Below are 18,906 nucleotides of genomic sequence, written 5' to 3'. Positions count from 1 at the left end.
CCACCAGAGTCACAGATGATGCTCTGAGAGATAATAGCACCTCACCAAGGAAACATAAATGAATTCAATTTAGACTTCCATAAAGTACTGTTCATTTCTCTCTTAATGGATATATTGCCACCTCCAATCAGGCCCCACACTCCACAGCCGTGTGGTTAGTAAGGACTAGGCTTCTGTGCACATCCTTACAATACATCACCAGACGTTAAGGAAATGACTGTTGCTTACCAATTAAAAACAACATTTGTCTCCCACCAATAAGGCCTAGAGGTTGAAAAGGCCCTATTGGACTCGTCTCCCTACCATATTTCAGGACACTAACTGTCACTGTGCCCTTCACCGTCCATTGAAAGGAACCGCTTAGTAAGAGCCAATAAAAAGATACGCTGTTCCGAATGGCAGCAATCTCTCTGGATGTGTGTGTGCTTGCCCTTTATACAACGCGACCTTTCCTTTTAATGAGAACTATAATAGGAATGACTTTTCACATCCATCATCACAAAGCGGTAATCTCCAAGCAGCAGGCGTGTATTTCTTCTGTAAAGTTATCATCATCATTTTTTATATGTAGGAAAAAAAAGGTGAAATGAAGCTCTAGAAGGGAAGACTTCAGTTTCAGACCTCTGTGTGGTATTTAAAAGGCTGGTGTAGTGTGGGCCCCAGGAGAGACAAAGACAACACAATACAGAACCTGTTTAGCGTGAAAACTACACAGCTGTATGTGTGTGGGTGACGTCAAGCAACTTTAATAATTGCACACAGGTCCTCCAGTGGACTGTTGTACTGACCCCCGAAAAAGGCACGGTAATTATGTGTATATTACAACATGTGAGATGGGCTTCAAACACGCACTGTTGCTGTGGATTGGACACCTGCTGCTCGGCGGGTGGCAGAGTCGAGTCACGTCCGCTGTGCTGTAGCTGCATTTCATTTCAATATTTAGCAGCAATGCTTTCCCTACAATATTACTGAGCATCAGCAACAGGCGCATCGCTGTAAAACTGGACGCAATTAACGACGACCCCTTCATTAACACACACTCGGGTTCATCTTAACACACCCAGTGACAGATTGCAATGAGATCCGAGCTAATGACGGAAACACCCCACCTCATGGGACCGAGTGTGATGATGAACACACTGAGGGCAGGCAGCCGCAGACTGCAAATATACTGTGCTAACAAGTGCGTCTGTCTTCCGACGCAAACAGGGATCCCGCAGTCCCGTCCTTGTTGCACGCAGTGGCAGGTCGGGACAGGCGACACTCGCAGGCGCTCGGACCCGCTCGTCTTCTGATCTCCATCTCCCATCAGGATGCGCACAGGGGGCGTGGATGTAGGTCACAGAAGACAGCAACATGCATGTCATCAGTCTGTAATATAGCGCCCCAGCTATGCAGGTTGTGCTGTGCTGTGCGCATCCTAGTGTCTGAGACGGCAGACGCCTGAGAGGGGAACCCGGGACACTTTTGCTTTTGTTCGCTTTAGTTTGTGTGGATTTGCACGCACGACATGCCCAGTCTTTTCCAAACGCGAATCTGAAGTATTTTCGAGCAGATCTTGGGATTCTGCCGTCAAATTATTCTCTAATCGCATAGCCTACGTGCATACATAAACACATGCACTATTATTATTATTACAATCAGGCCATTTTACCATCTTTCTTCCTCACACAGTGGCTGACTATCCAGCAGCAGAAGGGCGATAGATGCGCCCAGCCCCTTCCCGCACACACGCACACACAGCGCTGCTCACGTCCGCACGACTGGCGGGCCGCTTCCCCGCTTCCCACATCCACACACAGCTGGACATCCCTGTGCAAGGACGGGACGGGACGGGACGGGACGGGACGGACTGGAGGGATGCGATCCGTGCGTACCTGGGCGGGAATGTAACCACGCAGAGCAAGTGGGACACATTTGTATCCGAGAGCGACACACGGGATACAGGTCGACCTGCTGAACCAGGAGCCTCTGCGGACGCCCATCCGCGCTGTGGCCGCCGAGCCCGGGCGGCCGGGTGGACTCTGGGTCTCAGTGTGAATCCTCCACAGCGCCTGCGTGTGCGGACGGTGCAACTTTGGGATTGAGCCCGGCGCAGCGGCAGAGCAGACGCAGCTGGTTTGCGCTCAGTTAGTAAGTGTCCTGTCGGGACTTGCCTGCGATACTGTTACTTTGACAATGAAGGGCTGTTGCGCGGAGGAGTTGCACAGACACAGTGCCAGCAGAGGCGACGCGGCGAGTTTATTGCACTAATCGACCTCGGCCGTCGTGTTCATGCGTGTTGTCTCGCCGTGAGGGGACTCCCGGGCACTGGCGGCGCATGGTTGCGTGCTTGATTTTGAAGGTTTTTTTTCCGCCACCAGAGGATTGTTTGGTTCCCCAGCGAGAGGGTTTACATCCCGAGGCTGGGATGGAGTGAGCGAGTGCCGGGTCTGGGAGTTGGTCCTTCCCCGGGCTGGAGAGAGGGGTCCCCGGGCACGAAGCACAGTCGCCACCCCTGTGACGGAGGGGTCAGAGTTGCGCTTTGCTGCTGGCGGTCAATGACTTCTGATGGTGTTGTGGCAGCCGGTGTTATTAGGGCAGAGCTGGGGGGTGTCCTCTCGGGTGCCCTGCGATCCCGCACTCGATCCCAGGACTTACTTCGCTGCGTGCGGGTCCGTCGCGGCGACACTCGGGGATGCAATGTGGCGAGTTCATGGATGCAACTTTGCTTTCTGAGAAGACAAACCAGCCAACGAAATAAAAACATTCAAAACCAACGACGATACAACTTGGAAGTTCACTTGACCAGATTGAATGTCTTATTGGAATCATATCTTTATTTTATGTGTATGAGCTGGTTTTAATAATCTATTTTGTAACTAAGCAGCCCTACTGTGGCGTGTGTTGAGAACGAAGAATACTTTTTTGGGGCTGGATTTGATAAGTGCAAGACGTGGACAATGTACCTGACGAGAAACCTAAGCCTTATGAATACATTAACATAAATAACATCATTAAATAAATAGTTTTTGAGCAACCCATATTATCTATATCTATAGATAGATAGATAGATAGATATTTAAATAAAAACATTTATTTATCAAACAAAGCCGTTTGCATGAAGCGGCCGCAGCGCTGGTCGATCTGTTTCTGGCTGGATTGTTTACGCCATGGGCACCAAACTGACGAAGACCGCCGGCCAGCAGGGCTCGGAGAGCGGGGAGAGCCCGCAGCACGGCCCGGGGACGTGGAAGAAGACCCCCACCAAGGAAAGGGGGGACATCTTTGCTTCTTTCATGCTGAAATCCGGTGACAAGTTTTGCAAAAGTGGGACGCCACCACCTTACCAGAGGCGCATTGGGATGATCCAAGAGATGATGGCAATGGCCAAACAAGGGAAGCAGGACGAAGCCACGGAGCTGTTGAAGAGCCTGAGACAGGTGAGTGAGAGGGCTATGCAAGTCCAACTGTTTATTCTACAAGGAAATTCAGCCCCAAATGATGTCGTGGCTCGATGCTGGCATTCGTGTTGGCAAGTGTGGTAGTTGCCCATGCTGAGGTTTCTGTCTGAACTGTATCTCCCCAACCACAGCAGCTAGCGGTTTCAAACCAGCTTTCACATGAAGAAGAGCAATTGTGAATTCTTTCACAACCTTTATTTTACTTGGAAGTCATAGGAATAATTTGTGAAAATTAGTAACACAGTCTCTGTTTTACCTGTGAATACTAAGAATAATTTGTGACATGCCTGAAATTGATATCCCTAACCTAATATTTCGCTGCACAGCCTTTAGACAATAACTGCAATCAAGCGCTGTCTGTAGCTCACAATGAGATTTCTACACTGCTCCACTGGTAGTTTGGCCCACTCTACTTGAGCAAACCGCTCCAGTTCTCCCGGGTTTGATGGGTGCCTTTTCCCTACTGCGAGTTACAGCTCTTTCCACAGATGTTCAATGGGATTTAGATCAGGACCACTTCAGAACGGTCCAATGTTTTTTTCTCATCCATCCTTTGGTCCTTTTTGAGGTGTTTTTCAGGTCATTATCCTGCTGGAGGACCCATGACCTGCGACTGAGACACAGCTTTCTGACACTGGGCTATACGTTTCACTCCAAAATGCCTGGATAGTCTTTTGATTTCATTGTGCCTTGCACAGATTCAAGGCACCCAGTGCCAGATGCAGCAAAGCATCACTGAGCCTCCTCCGTGTTTCACGGTAGGGATGGTGTTCTTTTCTTTGAAAAACTATTTTTTTTTCCTGTAAACATGGAGTTGTTGTGATTTACCTAAAAGCACAACTTTTGTTTCGTCTGTCCAGAGGACATTCTCCCAGAAGGACTGTGGCTCATCCACATGTATTTTGGCAAACTCCAGTTGGGCTTTTTTGAGTTTCTCTTTTAGAGAGAGGCCTTCTACCATGGAGCCCATTTTAATTCAGACAGCAACAGATGGTGCGACTTGAAGCTGTGGCACCTTGAGCTTGAACGTCGGCTTGGATCTGTTTTGAGGTTTTCCTTGGTTCTTTCTCCACCATTCGAGCAATCCTTCTCGTCAATTTTCCTCTTGCGGCCATGTCCAGGGATGTTGGCTACAGTCCCATGGGCCTTAAACTTCTTAATAATATTGGCAACAGTGCTCACAGGAACATCAAGCTCTTTAGAGATGGTCTAGTAGGACCATACTTGGCTATTACCTTCTTTCTAACCTCCTCAGACAACTCTCTAGTTTTCCTTCTCTTTTCCGTGTTCAGTGTGATACACAGTGACACAAAACAGCAGAGTGAGTACTTTTCTCCATTTAAACTGTCTGAATGAGTGATAATGCGATTGAAGACACCTGTGATACTAATTAAAAGAGAGTGGTCTGCTTGAGGTATCACCACAATACAATTATTTCATATAACTTATAAAGAGTATCAATAATATTGTCCAGGCCATTTTAGAATTCAGTTCTTTTCACAGTTTTTTTGCATTGTTCCACTGCAAACCAAAGACGTGCATGTATGGATGACAAAATATATTTTAATTTCAACACTTTTCAGTGCATTATTTGATTCAAATGCAAGGGTTCCAATACTTTTGCCCATGTCCTTGTGTATGTATATAAACAAACACACAACACACACACAGACAAAGAAATAAAGCTTTAAATGACAGGTATACATACATACACACGCATATATACCTGTCATTTAAAGCTTGCTTTCTTTGTTTGTGTGTGTGTCTGTGTCTGTGTTCCACAAATCAACTAAGATAATGCCTAACAGAGTACTTATTTACCTTTTTACCCAAATAACTTTTGAAAAATTGTGTATACCATAAGAGTACATGTGTGATTTTTCCTTTATTTACTGAAATATTTAGGTGGGGGCATAAAACCGGTTTCAAAATAAAACAAAGTGTTGACCAACGTTCATAGATCAACAGCTGTCAATCAACACAATTGGTCTTCTTCATATGAAAGTTGATGTGAAAACGCTAGCTGTTGTGATTGGGGAGACGTAGCTCTTTTCATTCATGTCTGGTAGCGCAAGTCAATATCAAACTAGTATCAAATGTCAAGCTAAATTTACCGCGGTCAGCCATAGTGGTTAATTAGAGGTTGGGGACCATGAAGTGGTAAAATGGTGAATGAGGCAAAAGTGATATTTGCTTTTCATAGTTCCCTACTAATGTGGTTTATGGGCTTTTGTCGGGTTGGGTCAACAGGTGAACTCCAAATCTCACAGTCTATGGGTCTATGGGTACTGTGGTAAGATACATCCTAGCAATGTTAAGGTGCAGTATAGTGAAAAAATGGTGTGAAGGATTACAGAGTTGTGTGTTAAAAATATAAGAGAACAAAACAAAAACATGGTTAATACCACTAAATTAAAATAAGCCCTCTTACTTCCAAGTATAGCCCAACAGTGCAATTTTCCTTCCATACATTTAAAATATGCCATAATGCTGCACATATTATTATTATTATTATTATTATTATTATTATTATTATTATTATTACTATTATTATTATTACTATTATTATTTATTTCTTAGCAGACACACTTATCCAGGATGACTTACAGTTTACACTAGAAACAGTGCAGTATAGTATCATGGTAAACTTTAATTTTCTGTTCTCTTTTTGGAATTCTACCCAAATCCTTCCAGAGGTCAAAAGATCACACTTCTATTTTTATTTTTATTTTTATTTTTTCGCCCTCCAGATGATGAAAGTTTCCCACCCCTTGCAAACCTGACCTGTCAAGTAAGCTGACTGCACTGCCCAAGCTGAGTTTCAAGTCAGTCACAAAACTTGCAAAGGCAAGTGCATTACACTAACAGCCCCCTTAACTGTGCTTGCGTTTGAAATCTTGGCCAGTGTGAATGGAGACTCATCTATCTTACTTAGTGACCCAATGCACTGTATTACTCCACTTCCCTGACCTGCCTTAAACAGAAATTGGTCCCATTTGCTTCCTGTCGCGTGTCAAATTAAGACGGTAATCACCCGCTCGTGTTTATATCGAGATTTTGCATTGAAGTTAGATTGATTTTTTTTTAAGAGTAAGAAGCTTTCATTTACATCTCTAAGTGACAAGGGACTCTGAATCTGGCGGAAGATGGTTTTTGTGTTTGTCAGTGTGATCCTTGTCTCAAGTAAAACAGCACACCCCTCTGCCCTTGCATCGACCTACCGCCTTTGGAGAAATGCTCAATAAATATGTCTTTCGTGCTTGGCTGTGCTGAAAATACCTTTCTGTAGGTTTCTTTGGTTGTTTACACAGTGATTAAATGGCTTAGGATAAAGAACAGCTTTACATCAGATTGCAGTGCAATAATATTAGCATTAATGCACCAACTCACTCCATCTACTTGTGCATCCCCTGTTCGGTGTTCTGTGGATGTGTAGTTCAATTAAGCAATGCAAAAAACGTTTTTAAAAGTACATTTCCCCACAGTGCAAATACAAATATACAAATATATAGAACTATAATAATCAGTTCTTTCCACTGTGGCTCGTTTGGGTAATGTTGGTCGGTATTGTGGCTCCTACACTAAGGTCTGTGTATCACAGCTCTATGGTTTAAATCCGTCCAGAAACTGAGCAAAGAGGAGTGGAGAAAAAGCCAGGTGAATTCGACACGGACTCAAAAGCACAATCTGAGCCCCTGAGGCAAGCGCCAAGTCGTGGAGTGAGAAACCCAATATAATCACTCCAGTGAAGCTGTAAATCACACAGGCTGGGATTAATGCCTTTTCATGTATTCCCAGATCCACGGGTGAGAGCAGCCGCGTCTCTGAACGTCCCTTCTCGGTGTTCGGTGTCGCTGGCCTGCAGCCTCTGCCGGGCTCCCTGGCCCAGTATCTCCCTCACTCTGTCAGCACTCCCGCTCCCCCCTGGCACTCATCCACCTTGACACACGAGTTCCCACTCAAGATATTTTCTGCCAAAATCCCAGGCAGGGTGGGGCTCACTTCCTGTGTTTCAATTGCAGTTTCATTTCCAGTTACCCTTCTGTTTTTTTTCCATACCCTACCAATTTGTTAATGACATTGGCTCGCCACTACCACTACTACACTCTCTCGTGAGCGCTGAGGACGCTGTGCACAATTCCTTTACAAATTTGAACTGTCAGGCCATCCACTTATTGAAAACAGCAAAGATTAGACGTTGTCGTGAGGACTAATTAAGTTTTGACTGATTACACTGCTGGCTGTTTCTGCTCTGTAACGTTTTCTGCTATAGTTGAAAGCAGTATCACCCAAATATAGATCCAACTCAAATATTGGTAGATTATTTTGGATGAGAGCATCAGTATGTCAGGCATACTGAGATAGATTTTCTATGTAGTGTTTCTTGGACCTGGATAATAAATCCCACACCAATAGAAAACAATGTTATAACGGGGTCTGTTGATTTGCCTGTGTATAGTTCCTGTTTTTCTTATTGATGGCTCCCCAGAAGAGACGTTTCACCAAAGCCCTGCCTGCTTGTGGTCATTAGAGTTCCCATGGGACCATTTGGAAGTGAAAACGGGTATAAACTGTGCCACCCTGGTCACACTGCATTGAGGCTCTCTCCGTCTAGTAATTCCTCACTTCAAAACAGCCATTGAGCTTGAGGCCAAATGACTGCTGCACTCGACTGATGGCGCGAACCCTCCTCCATCAGGAAATCACTCATGGGAAAGCGTTCCTCCACAACAAGGTATTAATAACATGATGCCGTGCTCTTATGAGTGTGCTGTCTTGATTCTCCTGGCCCACTCCACATCTGTAAGTACTACTCTCGAAGCACAATGAAAGCAAGATTTAGGTCTAGTGATGGTCGCCCTGTTTAAATATTGTAGATCACTACAAATGACAAACCCCACTCATTTTCCTTAACGTCCTTCTCTTAGCTGACATATTTCAGTTGATAGTAATTTCAGCTCTTCAAATACACTGCGAATTTTAGAGGCCACCCTTCTATCACCATATGAAACCCTGGAAGTATTTCATTCTGATAAAAGCAGCTGGTTCAGTAAATTCAGTTATCAAATTCAGTTAGAAACCAGCGGGAGCAATAGCATCAGCTTCTCAAAGCAGAAGTTTGCTTGACTTGCTTAATTTATTAATAACTTGCATGTGTACTTAGGAATTGCTGATTGAGGGTGACCTATAAGATGAAGTGAATTAGGGGCCTCCAGGGACCAGGGTTGGACACACTGTTATGCTATTATAAAAATGGCTACATTTATTTCCAGTTTGTAGTTATGCAGACCAGTCTATTTCTGTTTGCATTTCAGCCAGGTGTATGTCGTGTTATTGTCACTCGCCAAAGGTTGTTCAGTGTAAAAGAAAAACAAACAATGAAGGAAAAAAGCAGACCATTTATTTTGAATTTAAGACACACTGGAGACCATCCACGGCAGATCCAAATTGTGTGATTGAAAAGCAAAATCGTTTTCAGCGGAAATGTCTCGCTTCAGAGAAACCTCAAGGAAGATGATTCAGTCATCCAGTGCATCTTGCTTACAGTGATAAAGACAAGGGTTGCTACTGGGAGCACTGAGGTCAACGAATGTAGCGGCAGCACCACAAAATAAGCCGACCACCTAATATTTTTGTGGGAAACTTATGCTTTGTTTTGGGGTATCTTTCATGCTTTGTCATGCTTTTGTACCCAAGGTCGGAGCAGGGGGTATAGAGTCGATTATAATTAAACTTACATTCATTGCCATTTCGAGTGTCTCCTTACATTACAGTGCTGTTGTGTTCAGTTGCAGTTATGCTGTAGAATCACAATGCCATGAAAGGGGAAAGTCAAAGCCACGTAAACTGTACATGTAATTGTGAAAGTAAAATAAGTCTGTAGAGAATGATCTATTTAATGCTTTGTGTGACCTTAGGCATTTGTAACTGGTCTGTAATTGCACTATAATTGATCAATGAGTTCATTTATAAATTACACAATCGACTGATTCCAGTTCTCATGACCATCGATACACTTTCCTGTTTGACACTTCGGCCTACATCTGCAAGTTCTTTTACTTTGTAGCTGGTGATTTTCTTTGCTGCAGGCTGTAGAAACTGTATTTTTCTTTCATAGTAGATCAAAGACGCTTTGCTATATGGGTTGCAGACATGGCTTACAGCTGAACTGGCTGTAAGATGAGAGACGAGCATTAGCATTACGGGGGAATTGAATGCCTAAAGTTTTGGATGGCTTGGCTTGACCTGTGGTGCTACATTCTGACAGGGATATAGCGAACTCCCCCGTCCGGATTAATGCTTTAACAGGACACATGACTGATCACCTGGGCTATGATATCTTTTGTGGCCCTGTCAGGTTAGCTGTGTCTGTAGCCTGAAAATCATTTCCTTGAAATCCCCCAGATTCCAAAGCGATTGGAAAATCAGGATTATGAGGTTATTTAGCAGACGCCTCAATTCAAGGTGGCTTACGCGGTTAAGCGGTTCATATTGTCGCGCTGTACAACATAAACGCAGTCTTAAAAGGGCAACAGGATCGCTATGAAAATAAAATGATTAAAAGATCATTGTTGAAAGGGCACGAGAGAAAAAAGGCAGAGAGAATCTAAGATCTTCAGTGATGGATGATTTAGTGAGACCTATAAATCTATATTCAATCCGTTCTGATCTCTGATAAAAATACGTCAAAAGCAATTGCTTTTAAATGCAGGTTTGGAAGTATTTTTCACTTCTGCTCTGTATTTGCATACTCTTGAATAGAATTACTTGCTTTTGCATCCAAAACCCTTGGATTGTAACTACTGTGCCATATTCTGCAAACGTTGGATCGAGCCTTCATCTGGATGAGGCCTTCAAATCTCACCTCTATCAAGTGCATTGCATTGAGATGTGTCAGACTGACCTAAAACTGTAACATTCAGACACCGAGATCGGCCCCAGGAAATCTGATTGAATTGAATTGAACTGGCAGAGCTGTGATTAGAAGGGCTCATCTTGGTGAATAGGCCAGAATGCAATCTTACATGTGTTTGAGAATGCTTTGGAACCCAAGCCTGCCCTCTTTTGTTTGTTGCTGTGGAAAACGAGTCCAATCTGTACCAATCGAGGTGCACTTATTAACTATCTGTTTTGTGAGAGAGCATTTGGAATAAGAAGTCTCACATTCTCTTTGAGGTTCATGTTATGGATTGATAGGGAAGGTGTTCACAGTTTTAACTGCAGAAAGTCATTTGCCTTTCCAGTCCAGTGCAAAGTCTGATTCCTACACGCCTCCGTTTTGACGATGTCTGTATTGTGGCTACTTTATCTCTGGAGGGAGAGCTGGAATCAGGTGTGGTTTATTTGAAGCAAATTTTGAAACCCTTTTTAGTCAAACTCATGCGTTTTGCTCTCCTCTCTGCATGTGGGCTTACAGTGTTGGTCAATATCTTTCTTGGTGTGGGTCTCTGCTTACTGGTGACTCACTGTACACTCAGTCAGTGGGTGGGGAACCTTTGCACTAGCCAATTTATGACTTCTTGTTAAGCATTATAACTTTTCTTTAGTAAAAGTCTTTTGCCCAACAGAGATGCAATGTAAACATCTTCCCTGTGTGATTCTTTTCCAAAGGTTAACGGGCACTTGGAGGTAAAAGATGGCTAAATCATTAAATGCCACAAATGTGAGATGGATACTGATTGAGAGGAGAAAACTCAAACACATTTTGACGCCAGAGCCTTTTTCCCCTTTCCTGATTTCTGTTAGCAGAACACACCTGTTAACCTGCTACCTCCGAGGCTGAAAATGGTGCTCAGACAAAAAGGAGTGTTAAGGAGGAGGGGAAGAAAGGGGGCAGGGGGTCCCAGCACTTTAAAGGGACAAATTAAGAAGCAGCAGAGGGCAGAAAAGTCAGCCCAGCTAGCAGACAGCGTGTATTTTTCCAGTCTGGGTCTTGGAGCAGCTCTCTCAGTATCCCTACACTGCATCGATTACATGACAGCTCCCGCCACTTCACAGCAAAACAGCCATTAAGGGGAGAAGCAGAGCAACAGGAAGGGGCAAACATGTGGTTCTCTTGACAGCACTCATCTGAAGACTTATTGCTTTCCCACATTGAGTCGCCTGTTTTGTAGGCTGGCGGGGCAAGGCTGACTGGGCTAACTCGTGGTTGTTGTCTGTTTTGAAATAGAAACGTACCTTGGTGTACAACTGCCCTTGTCCTTGTACACAGTCAGTGTCTCATGAGCAGCTACTGTAGGCCGAAGCTTTTATTTTTAATTGTTGCCGATCCTTTGTTAACTCTTTAAGGAGCAGCCAATGCGGAAGCAGATGGTTTGTTTGTCATAGTCTGATTGGGCTCATGTGCTGTCACTCAGGGTGAGTGATGCGGGATAGGTGGCTGCCGACAGAGGGGGCGGGGAACTACATCTCCTGAAACCGTGGGTCTGTTCTTACTTCTGGTGAGGCACGTGTGGGCACAGGGAAAAGGAAAGGTGACAGTGTTGTGAAAAACACTATTCGCAGTCTCTTTATTCAAACCAAGTGGATCTTACAGTTTTATATTAAGAGACCTGTCAAGTCTCGCACATTGAGCGTGAGTGGCACGCGTCCTGATATCGTGCCGCGCTCTCACACCTCAAGACTTTCTCAAGTGTTTCACAATTACTAGCGAAAAATTAATAAAAAACAACACCAAATCGTTCATATGTGGACATTAATCTACACCTCGACATTCAGATAGTAATGTAATATACACTCACCTAAAGGATTATTAGGAACACCATACTAATACTGTGTTTGACCCCCTTTCGCCTTCAGAACTGCCTTAATTCTACGTGGCATTGATTCAACAAGGTGCTGAAAGCATTCTTTAGAAATGTTGGCCCATATTGATAGGATAGTATCTTGCAGTTGATGGAGATTTGTGGGATGCACATCCAGGGCACGAAGCTCCCGTTCCACCACATCCCAAAGATGCTCTATTGGGTTGAGATCTGGTGACTGTGGGGGCCAGTTTAGTACAGTGAACTCATTGTCATGTTCAAGAAACCAATTTGAAATGATTGGACCTTTGTGACATGGTGCATTATCCTGCTGGAAGTAGCCATCAGAGGATGGGTACATGGCGGTCATAAAGGGATGGACATGGTCAGAAACAATGCTCAGGTAGGCCGTGGCATTTAAACGATGCCCAATTGGCACTAAGGGGCCTAAAGTGGGCCAAGAAAACATCCCCCACACCATTACACCACCACCACCAGCCTGCAGAGTGGTAACAAGGCATGATGGATCCATGTTCTCATTCTGTTTACGCCAACAGAAATCGAGACTCATCAGACCAGGCAACATTTTTCCAGTCTTCAACTGTCCAATTTTGGTGAGCTTGTGCAAATTGTAGCCTCTTTTTCCTATTTGTAGTGGAGATGAGTGGTACCCGGTGGGGTCTTCTGCTGTTGTAGCCCATCCGCCTCAAGGTTGTACGTGTTGTGGCTTCACAAATGCTTTGCTGCATAGCTCGGTTGTAACGAGTGGTTATTTCAGTCAAAGTTGCTCTTCTATCAGCTTGAATCAGTCGGCCCATTCTCCTCTGACCTCTAGCATCAACAAGGCATTTTCGCCCACAGGACTGCCACATACTGGATGTTTTTCCCTTTTCACACCATTCTTTGTAAACCCTAGAAATGGTTGTGCGTGAAAATCCCAGTAACTGAGCAGATTGTGAAATACTCAGACCGGCCCGTCTGGCACCAACAACCATGCCACGCTCAAAATTGCTTAAATCACCTTTCTTTCCCATTCAGACATTCAGTTTGGAGTTCAGGAGATTGTCTTGACCAGGACCACACCCCTAAATGCATTGAAGCAACTGCCATGTGATTGGTTGGTTAGATAATTGCATTAATGGGAAATTTAACAGGTGTTCCTAATAATCCTTTAGGTGAGTGTATATCAGTGTACAGAAACACAAAATACTTATTTTCAGTTTGATGCCATCGTATCATTTTGCATGAAAAATGCTGAATCCTTTGTCTGACACAAGGTTTTACCTTACTGATTGCTCTACAGTTATATCACCGACTCCCGGATCCCCAAATTTCACAATGCTGTTGGCAGCTAGTTTTGTGCTCAGAGCCGCCCATGGCCTCACAAGCTTGTCAGTACTGCTGTACTGAGAATTGCTGTTTTTATCATTTTAGCTTTCGAATAGCATGCCTTTGATTGTAAATGGCAGCCTACAAATACCATACTGCGAAAACTTGTTTTTATAATGTAGAAGCTGAGTGGATTGGAAGTCAGGGTTTGCCAATCTTGCGTTTTGGCTCCAGCTGACTGCTCGTTAACACTGTATACCAGGGAACGCCGGTCATGGTCCCGGGGAACAGCAGTGCTCTCTGTTTTGTGTTTTTTCCAAGTCTGCAAACTGATCAGTTGTGGGGCTTAAATAGTCACAATTTCCATATATTCAGGCTATCCAGTGGTTTGATGGTTTAGAGAGACCTGTAAAACCTGCAGGATTGAGAAAATTAATTAATGGATATTGCATGTGTAACTTTTGATGATGCATGCCCTCTGAACTCCGATGTCGATCACATGTGTAAGCCCACAACCCCAGCCCTAGCCTGTAGCTGTGTCCTGATCCCTGTCATACGTGTGACTAATAGCATAACTATAACTATCCTGTGGGAGGCCCAGGGCGAACTCGCTTAGCTAGTCATTGCTTTTGCCCCGTCATCCAAATGAGTCCCTTATTAAGGACTTATTCATTTGTATGGGCTTCTGCGTTTCCAAGGCACAGTATGAAAGGTTCGTTAATGACTATCGTCTTTAATAGCACTTTAATAGCACCTCTGTGAACCCAGACGTGTGTTGCTGAAGTTTATCTAGCATGTATTTCCCTTTTCTGGCAAGCTTCATTTCCTCAGCTGGTTTTGGTACTGTGAGAACTGCCACTGTCGTACAGAGTTGTTGTTTTTTGCATGGTAATTAATTGGGAGAGCAGGCCCTGCTGTCTGTCTAGTGGCTTTTTATATCTTTAACTTTACAGACTGAGGGTGCTCCAAACCTCCCGAAGACCCCCATCCATCACTCGCAGCAGTTTGCCAATAGGAGCTGACTTAATTAAAATGTGTGTGTGTCTCCCTGTAAGTCTTTCTCAAACACATAAATATGAGGCTGATAATAGTGGTTGCCCTGGTTATACAATTATAGAGAGGAACCTGCTCAACACAAATAATTGATATATGGTTCATTAACAAATACTACCCTGATAAATATGTCATCATTGGGACCATGTCAGCTTTAAGCAGATAAACAGTAACACTGTATCTCCCACTGCTGTGCACTGGCTTGTACTTGGGAATGTGTTCCCCAAGGTCCCATTACTATGTGACAAATCGGGAGTCCCGGAATGTTCCCAGGGTGCAGTGGGCCAAGGCAGGACTGGCGTATGGGTATGTGATGCCCTAGATGTACTGTCTCCCTTTGTGCCCAATACCACTAACTCATGGTCAATGGTCAACCATTAGTTGACTGTCTAGTTTGCCTAATGGTTTGCACTGGTCCTGGCCAAAGTGGGGCTTCAGTAAATTCATGTTTAAACACTACAAAAGTGATGCAAAATCATCATGTTACCACACAACATTTCTACCTATTGTTTCCTCCTGGAGCTCAGTGTTTTTTCCTGTCTGCTCAATTCCATTTTGTGGCGGGCTGCAACTCTTTTCTGTCTTTGATATGTGGAACTGAAATCATCTGTACATTGAGGTGGTTTTCATGGTATTCCTCTGGTCCAGTGTGGTGAAACACAGTGAAGACCTGTTGAGCCCATAGGAAACCACTGTTAAATTCTGGGAAAACAACAGTGAAGCCATGGTAAGAGTGTAGAAATCCTATAGTCAACTTGCTCGCAATCCTCTTGAAATGCTTTTAAGATTGCGTTGACCCCTGTTGGTCATGGTGAGCCCTTCTCACCTCACAGCTCTCCCGATCCAATCCAGTCCTCTCTTACTGTTCGCCCCCTCCTTTGAAGGGGACGGTTCAGCAGTAGTTGAGACGATCATGAACAATTGAGTCTGAAAGGAGTTTAAGGTAGGAATTGGTAGAGGAGGGATAAAGTCTCGTCTTGATGAAATGGGGTGAACAAAGTGTTAATAGTATTTGAAGAGCATTGCAAATGGAGTGATCTTGCAGAAGGCTTGATCTAGTATAACTAGGCCTTGTGCATGACTCAGAGCAAGTTTAATTGTTTCATGTACGTTGTTAGCATTCATGGCTGATAGAAGAGGTGTACACAATTTAAGCCACAGTGACCAAAGGGGTAAAAAGCCAAGTAGTGCAAAACACAGGGCCCTCCCGTTAAGATTTGAAACCTTTCTTTGTGGAAAGGCATCCATTGCTCTGTTTTATTTTTAAAAATGGATATTAAATGTTTGAAGAAGCCAGTGCTTTATGTATAATGTTCCCTCCCTGGTAGGTATAAGAGTATGATTTCCTGGTAACCCATAATTTTGACTGGATGTGTCTGTGTTTATATTTTTTCTTCTTTGCTGGAAAAAAACATCCCCAGTCCTTGCCTGTCTTCAATTTTAAACTGATTATTAAAGCGCACCGATTTATTTTACAGCCACGCGCCGAGGAGTAATTAGATTTCAGAGTCGCTGCTCTCTTCTGATTGAATCGATGAAGAGCAGAAGATGCGATGACAGGAGGGAAGCCCAGTTCAAACCAGGCAACTTCCTCTTTGCTTTTTATGTCTTTGATCCTCCGTTTCAGTCAAGAATGTTTTTTTTTCTTTCTTTCAAAGCACGACAGATCAGTTACCCGGTAAACAGAAAGGCAGACGTCATGTTGTGTGCTTTCAATACTTCTCGCTCTGACTGAATCGCCCTAAGTGTCAGTGGGTAAGAAACTCAGTCTGATAAAGCAGACCTTGTCTTTGACATCGGTGTTCGAAAAGCTGTATACAAGCTGTTATGGTTACTGGCTTGCTTAAAAAAACTCCAGAACATCAATTATGTAGCGTGTCACCACATTGAAATTTAAACGTCCCAATTTTTCATGCCGTCGTTAATCAGAAATGATTTATGTTCCTTTTAATTATGCATGCCTAACATACTTTCCAATTCCCAAATCAATATATTTTTTCCTAGTCAAACTCTGCTTTGCAGGCTAGCACTCATTTTCACATTTCACCATCTGGCCAACAGTAGGATTTAGTCTATTGTACAAACTGCTTCATGGGGTTTTGCTCTGAATCTCTCGTCTTAAATATTAGGCCGTGCATATGTGGCAAAACAGGGTTGGATCTGTAGAAATCCAATCTATTTTTTGATATTGGTACTTATGTTTCCCCAAAATCAGATTGTTGTTTTTGTAGGTGAAGATTATTTGCTAGAAAGTTTATTTATCATTTTTGCATTCACAGTTTGTAATTTATCAACTTTGCTTGTGCTTACTGTGAAGATGACAAAGATGCAAGTGTTAAGTGCAAACACCAGAAATAGAGCATCATGGGAAAGATTACTGCAGCTCTCCCTGATCACACAGCACCGTTGCCCTGTAAGCCACAAGTGTTGGTATTGTACATTAAACTGAAGACACCCTTGCTGACCCAACCATCCCTGGCAGTTGTGCAGTCAATTGTGCACAGACCCCAGGGGAATCCTGGTCAGGTCAGCTACGGCACAGTCCACTGTCTGCACTGTAGACTCCCTCAGCCCGTGCCGTGGGCAGAAGCTCGAGCCCAGTGGTTGATGCGATATGCGTTTCTCTTTCTGTGCCACACCGCTTGTTACATAATTGGGGAAAAGCAAAAGAAAAGGCTCCGTTTCAGATTCCCTTTAATATAGAACAGCGCACCAGCGGGTTAGTGATCAAGGCTACTGACTTGAACCCAAAGGGGGGTGATATTGTGGTTGTGCAACATGTTTTTAACCTAGAGAGCATAATAAGGAAGCAGCAGCCTGATCACAGTCGACACATTACTCTGGGGGTGCCACAGAAAAGGCTTGAAAGAAAGGACTTTACAAGCATATGGTTCCTCTGAAGCACTGAAGGTCTGGCAGCTTGGCTTTCAGGGATGTTCTCATTAGGCGCTGCATTGTGATGCATGGAGTGTGTGTGCGCAGAGGGGCTTTCCTGAGGGAGATACCAGGCTGCATATCGGGAGCAGTTCATGCAGGCAGTACAGTGGGCTATTGTACAAGTGTTACACTGGTAGACATGAACAATTGCCTTACGGTGTCTGTGTCTATTAAATAGGGCTTTAATAGCCACTCCACACTATTTTATCTTTATCTTGATTGCTTAAAATGTTAATGGTGAAATATTTTATAGTTTTATACACATTGTTTGCTCTTCTTCAATCAATCTTTTGTGGCCAATTTCGTGGCTTACTACAGTAAGTGGTTAGAATTGGAAGGCAGAGCTGTTTTTAGCTTTTCTTGACCATCTGTGTTGTCATGATACTAGGAGAAAACACTTTCTCAACCATCTCATTTGCTAGTGCTTTTTGACCCCCCAAGCGCCAGTTAAGGTGAATGATTAGAAACAAAAATTGGGTTGCTTTCAGCTATCCTAAATCTGCTTCAGGAGTTTGCACAACCCCAATAGATGTATGTTGTAGAAGGTAAATTGAGTTTATTTTGGTCTAAGTCTGGGGTGGCGGGGGAGGCAGAGCAATGAATTCTGGGAAAGTGCTTTTGTTGCCGGAACTGATGCTCAGGGAAGGCATAAGATTGGGTTGGTCCTCCTCCCGAACTTCAGTTTAGTTTTGTGAAAGACTGTCTCTCCTTAGGAAGAAAAAAAAAGTGAAAGATATTTGTTTACTGATGCATTGGCAGATTTAAAGAGGCTGGGAAGCACTTCTCTTCACAGCAGGTCCCTCTCCGCTCTGTGCCGAGGAGTTGTTGTTTTTATACCTCGCATATTACATTACTTTATCAATTGGCTTCGGAGCACTTTACAGTGGAGTAGGACAGCGCACCAGTTGCTAATTCAGATTCCTTCTTGCTTAATAGCTTCAGTTAACTACAGTGAGGGAAAAAAGTATTTGATCCCCTGCTGATTTTGTACGTTTGCCCACTGACAAAGAAATGATCAGTCTATAATTTTAATGGTAGGTGTATTTTAACAGTGAGAGACAGAATAACAACAAAAAAATCCAGAAAAACGCATTTCAAAAAAGTTATAAATTGATTTGCATGTTAATGAGGGAAATAAGTATTTGATCCCCTATCAATTAGCAAGATTTCTGGCTTTTATACAGGTAACGAGCTGACATTAGGAGCACTCTCTTAAAGGGAAGCACTCTCTTAAAGGGAGTGCTATTAATCTCAGCTCGTTACCTTTATAAAAGACACCTGTCCACAGAAGCAATCAATCAATCAGATTCCAAACTCTCCACCATGGCCAAGACCAAAGAGCTGTCCAAGGATGTCAGGGACAAGATTGTAGACCTACACAAGGCTGGAATGGGCTACAA

General features: G+C 43.7%; 1 protein-coding gene across 1 annotated transcript in view; it reads left to right on the top strand.

The window, feature by feature from the left end:
* The first annotated feature begins 1,588 nt into the window (after window positions 1–1,588).
* lrrc75a (leucine rich repeat containing 75A) overlaps window positions 1,589–18,906 on the top strand; it is an 86,998-nt gene continuing 69,680 nt past the window's right edge. The window contains exon 1 of the mRNA XM_066695629.1: window positions 1,589–3,422. Coding sequence (XP_066551726.1) covers window positions 3,153–3,422 — 270 coding nt within the window. The 5' untranslated portion in view covers window positions 1,589–3,152. The remainder of the gene's footprint in view (window positions 3,423–18,906) is intronic.

This window comes from Amia ocellicauda, chromosome 22, assembly GCF_036373705.1.
Source record: "Amia ocellicauda isolate fAmiCal2 chromosome 22, fAmiCal2.hap1, whole genome shotgun sequence".
Taxonomy (NCBI): domain Eukaryota; kingdom Metazoa; phylum Chordata; class Actinopteri; order Amiiformes; family Amiidae; genus Amia; species Amia ocellicauda.
Note: the sequence above shows the minus strand (reverse complement) of the source record. Positions and strands in the feature narration are given on the sequence as shown.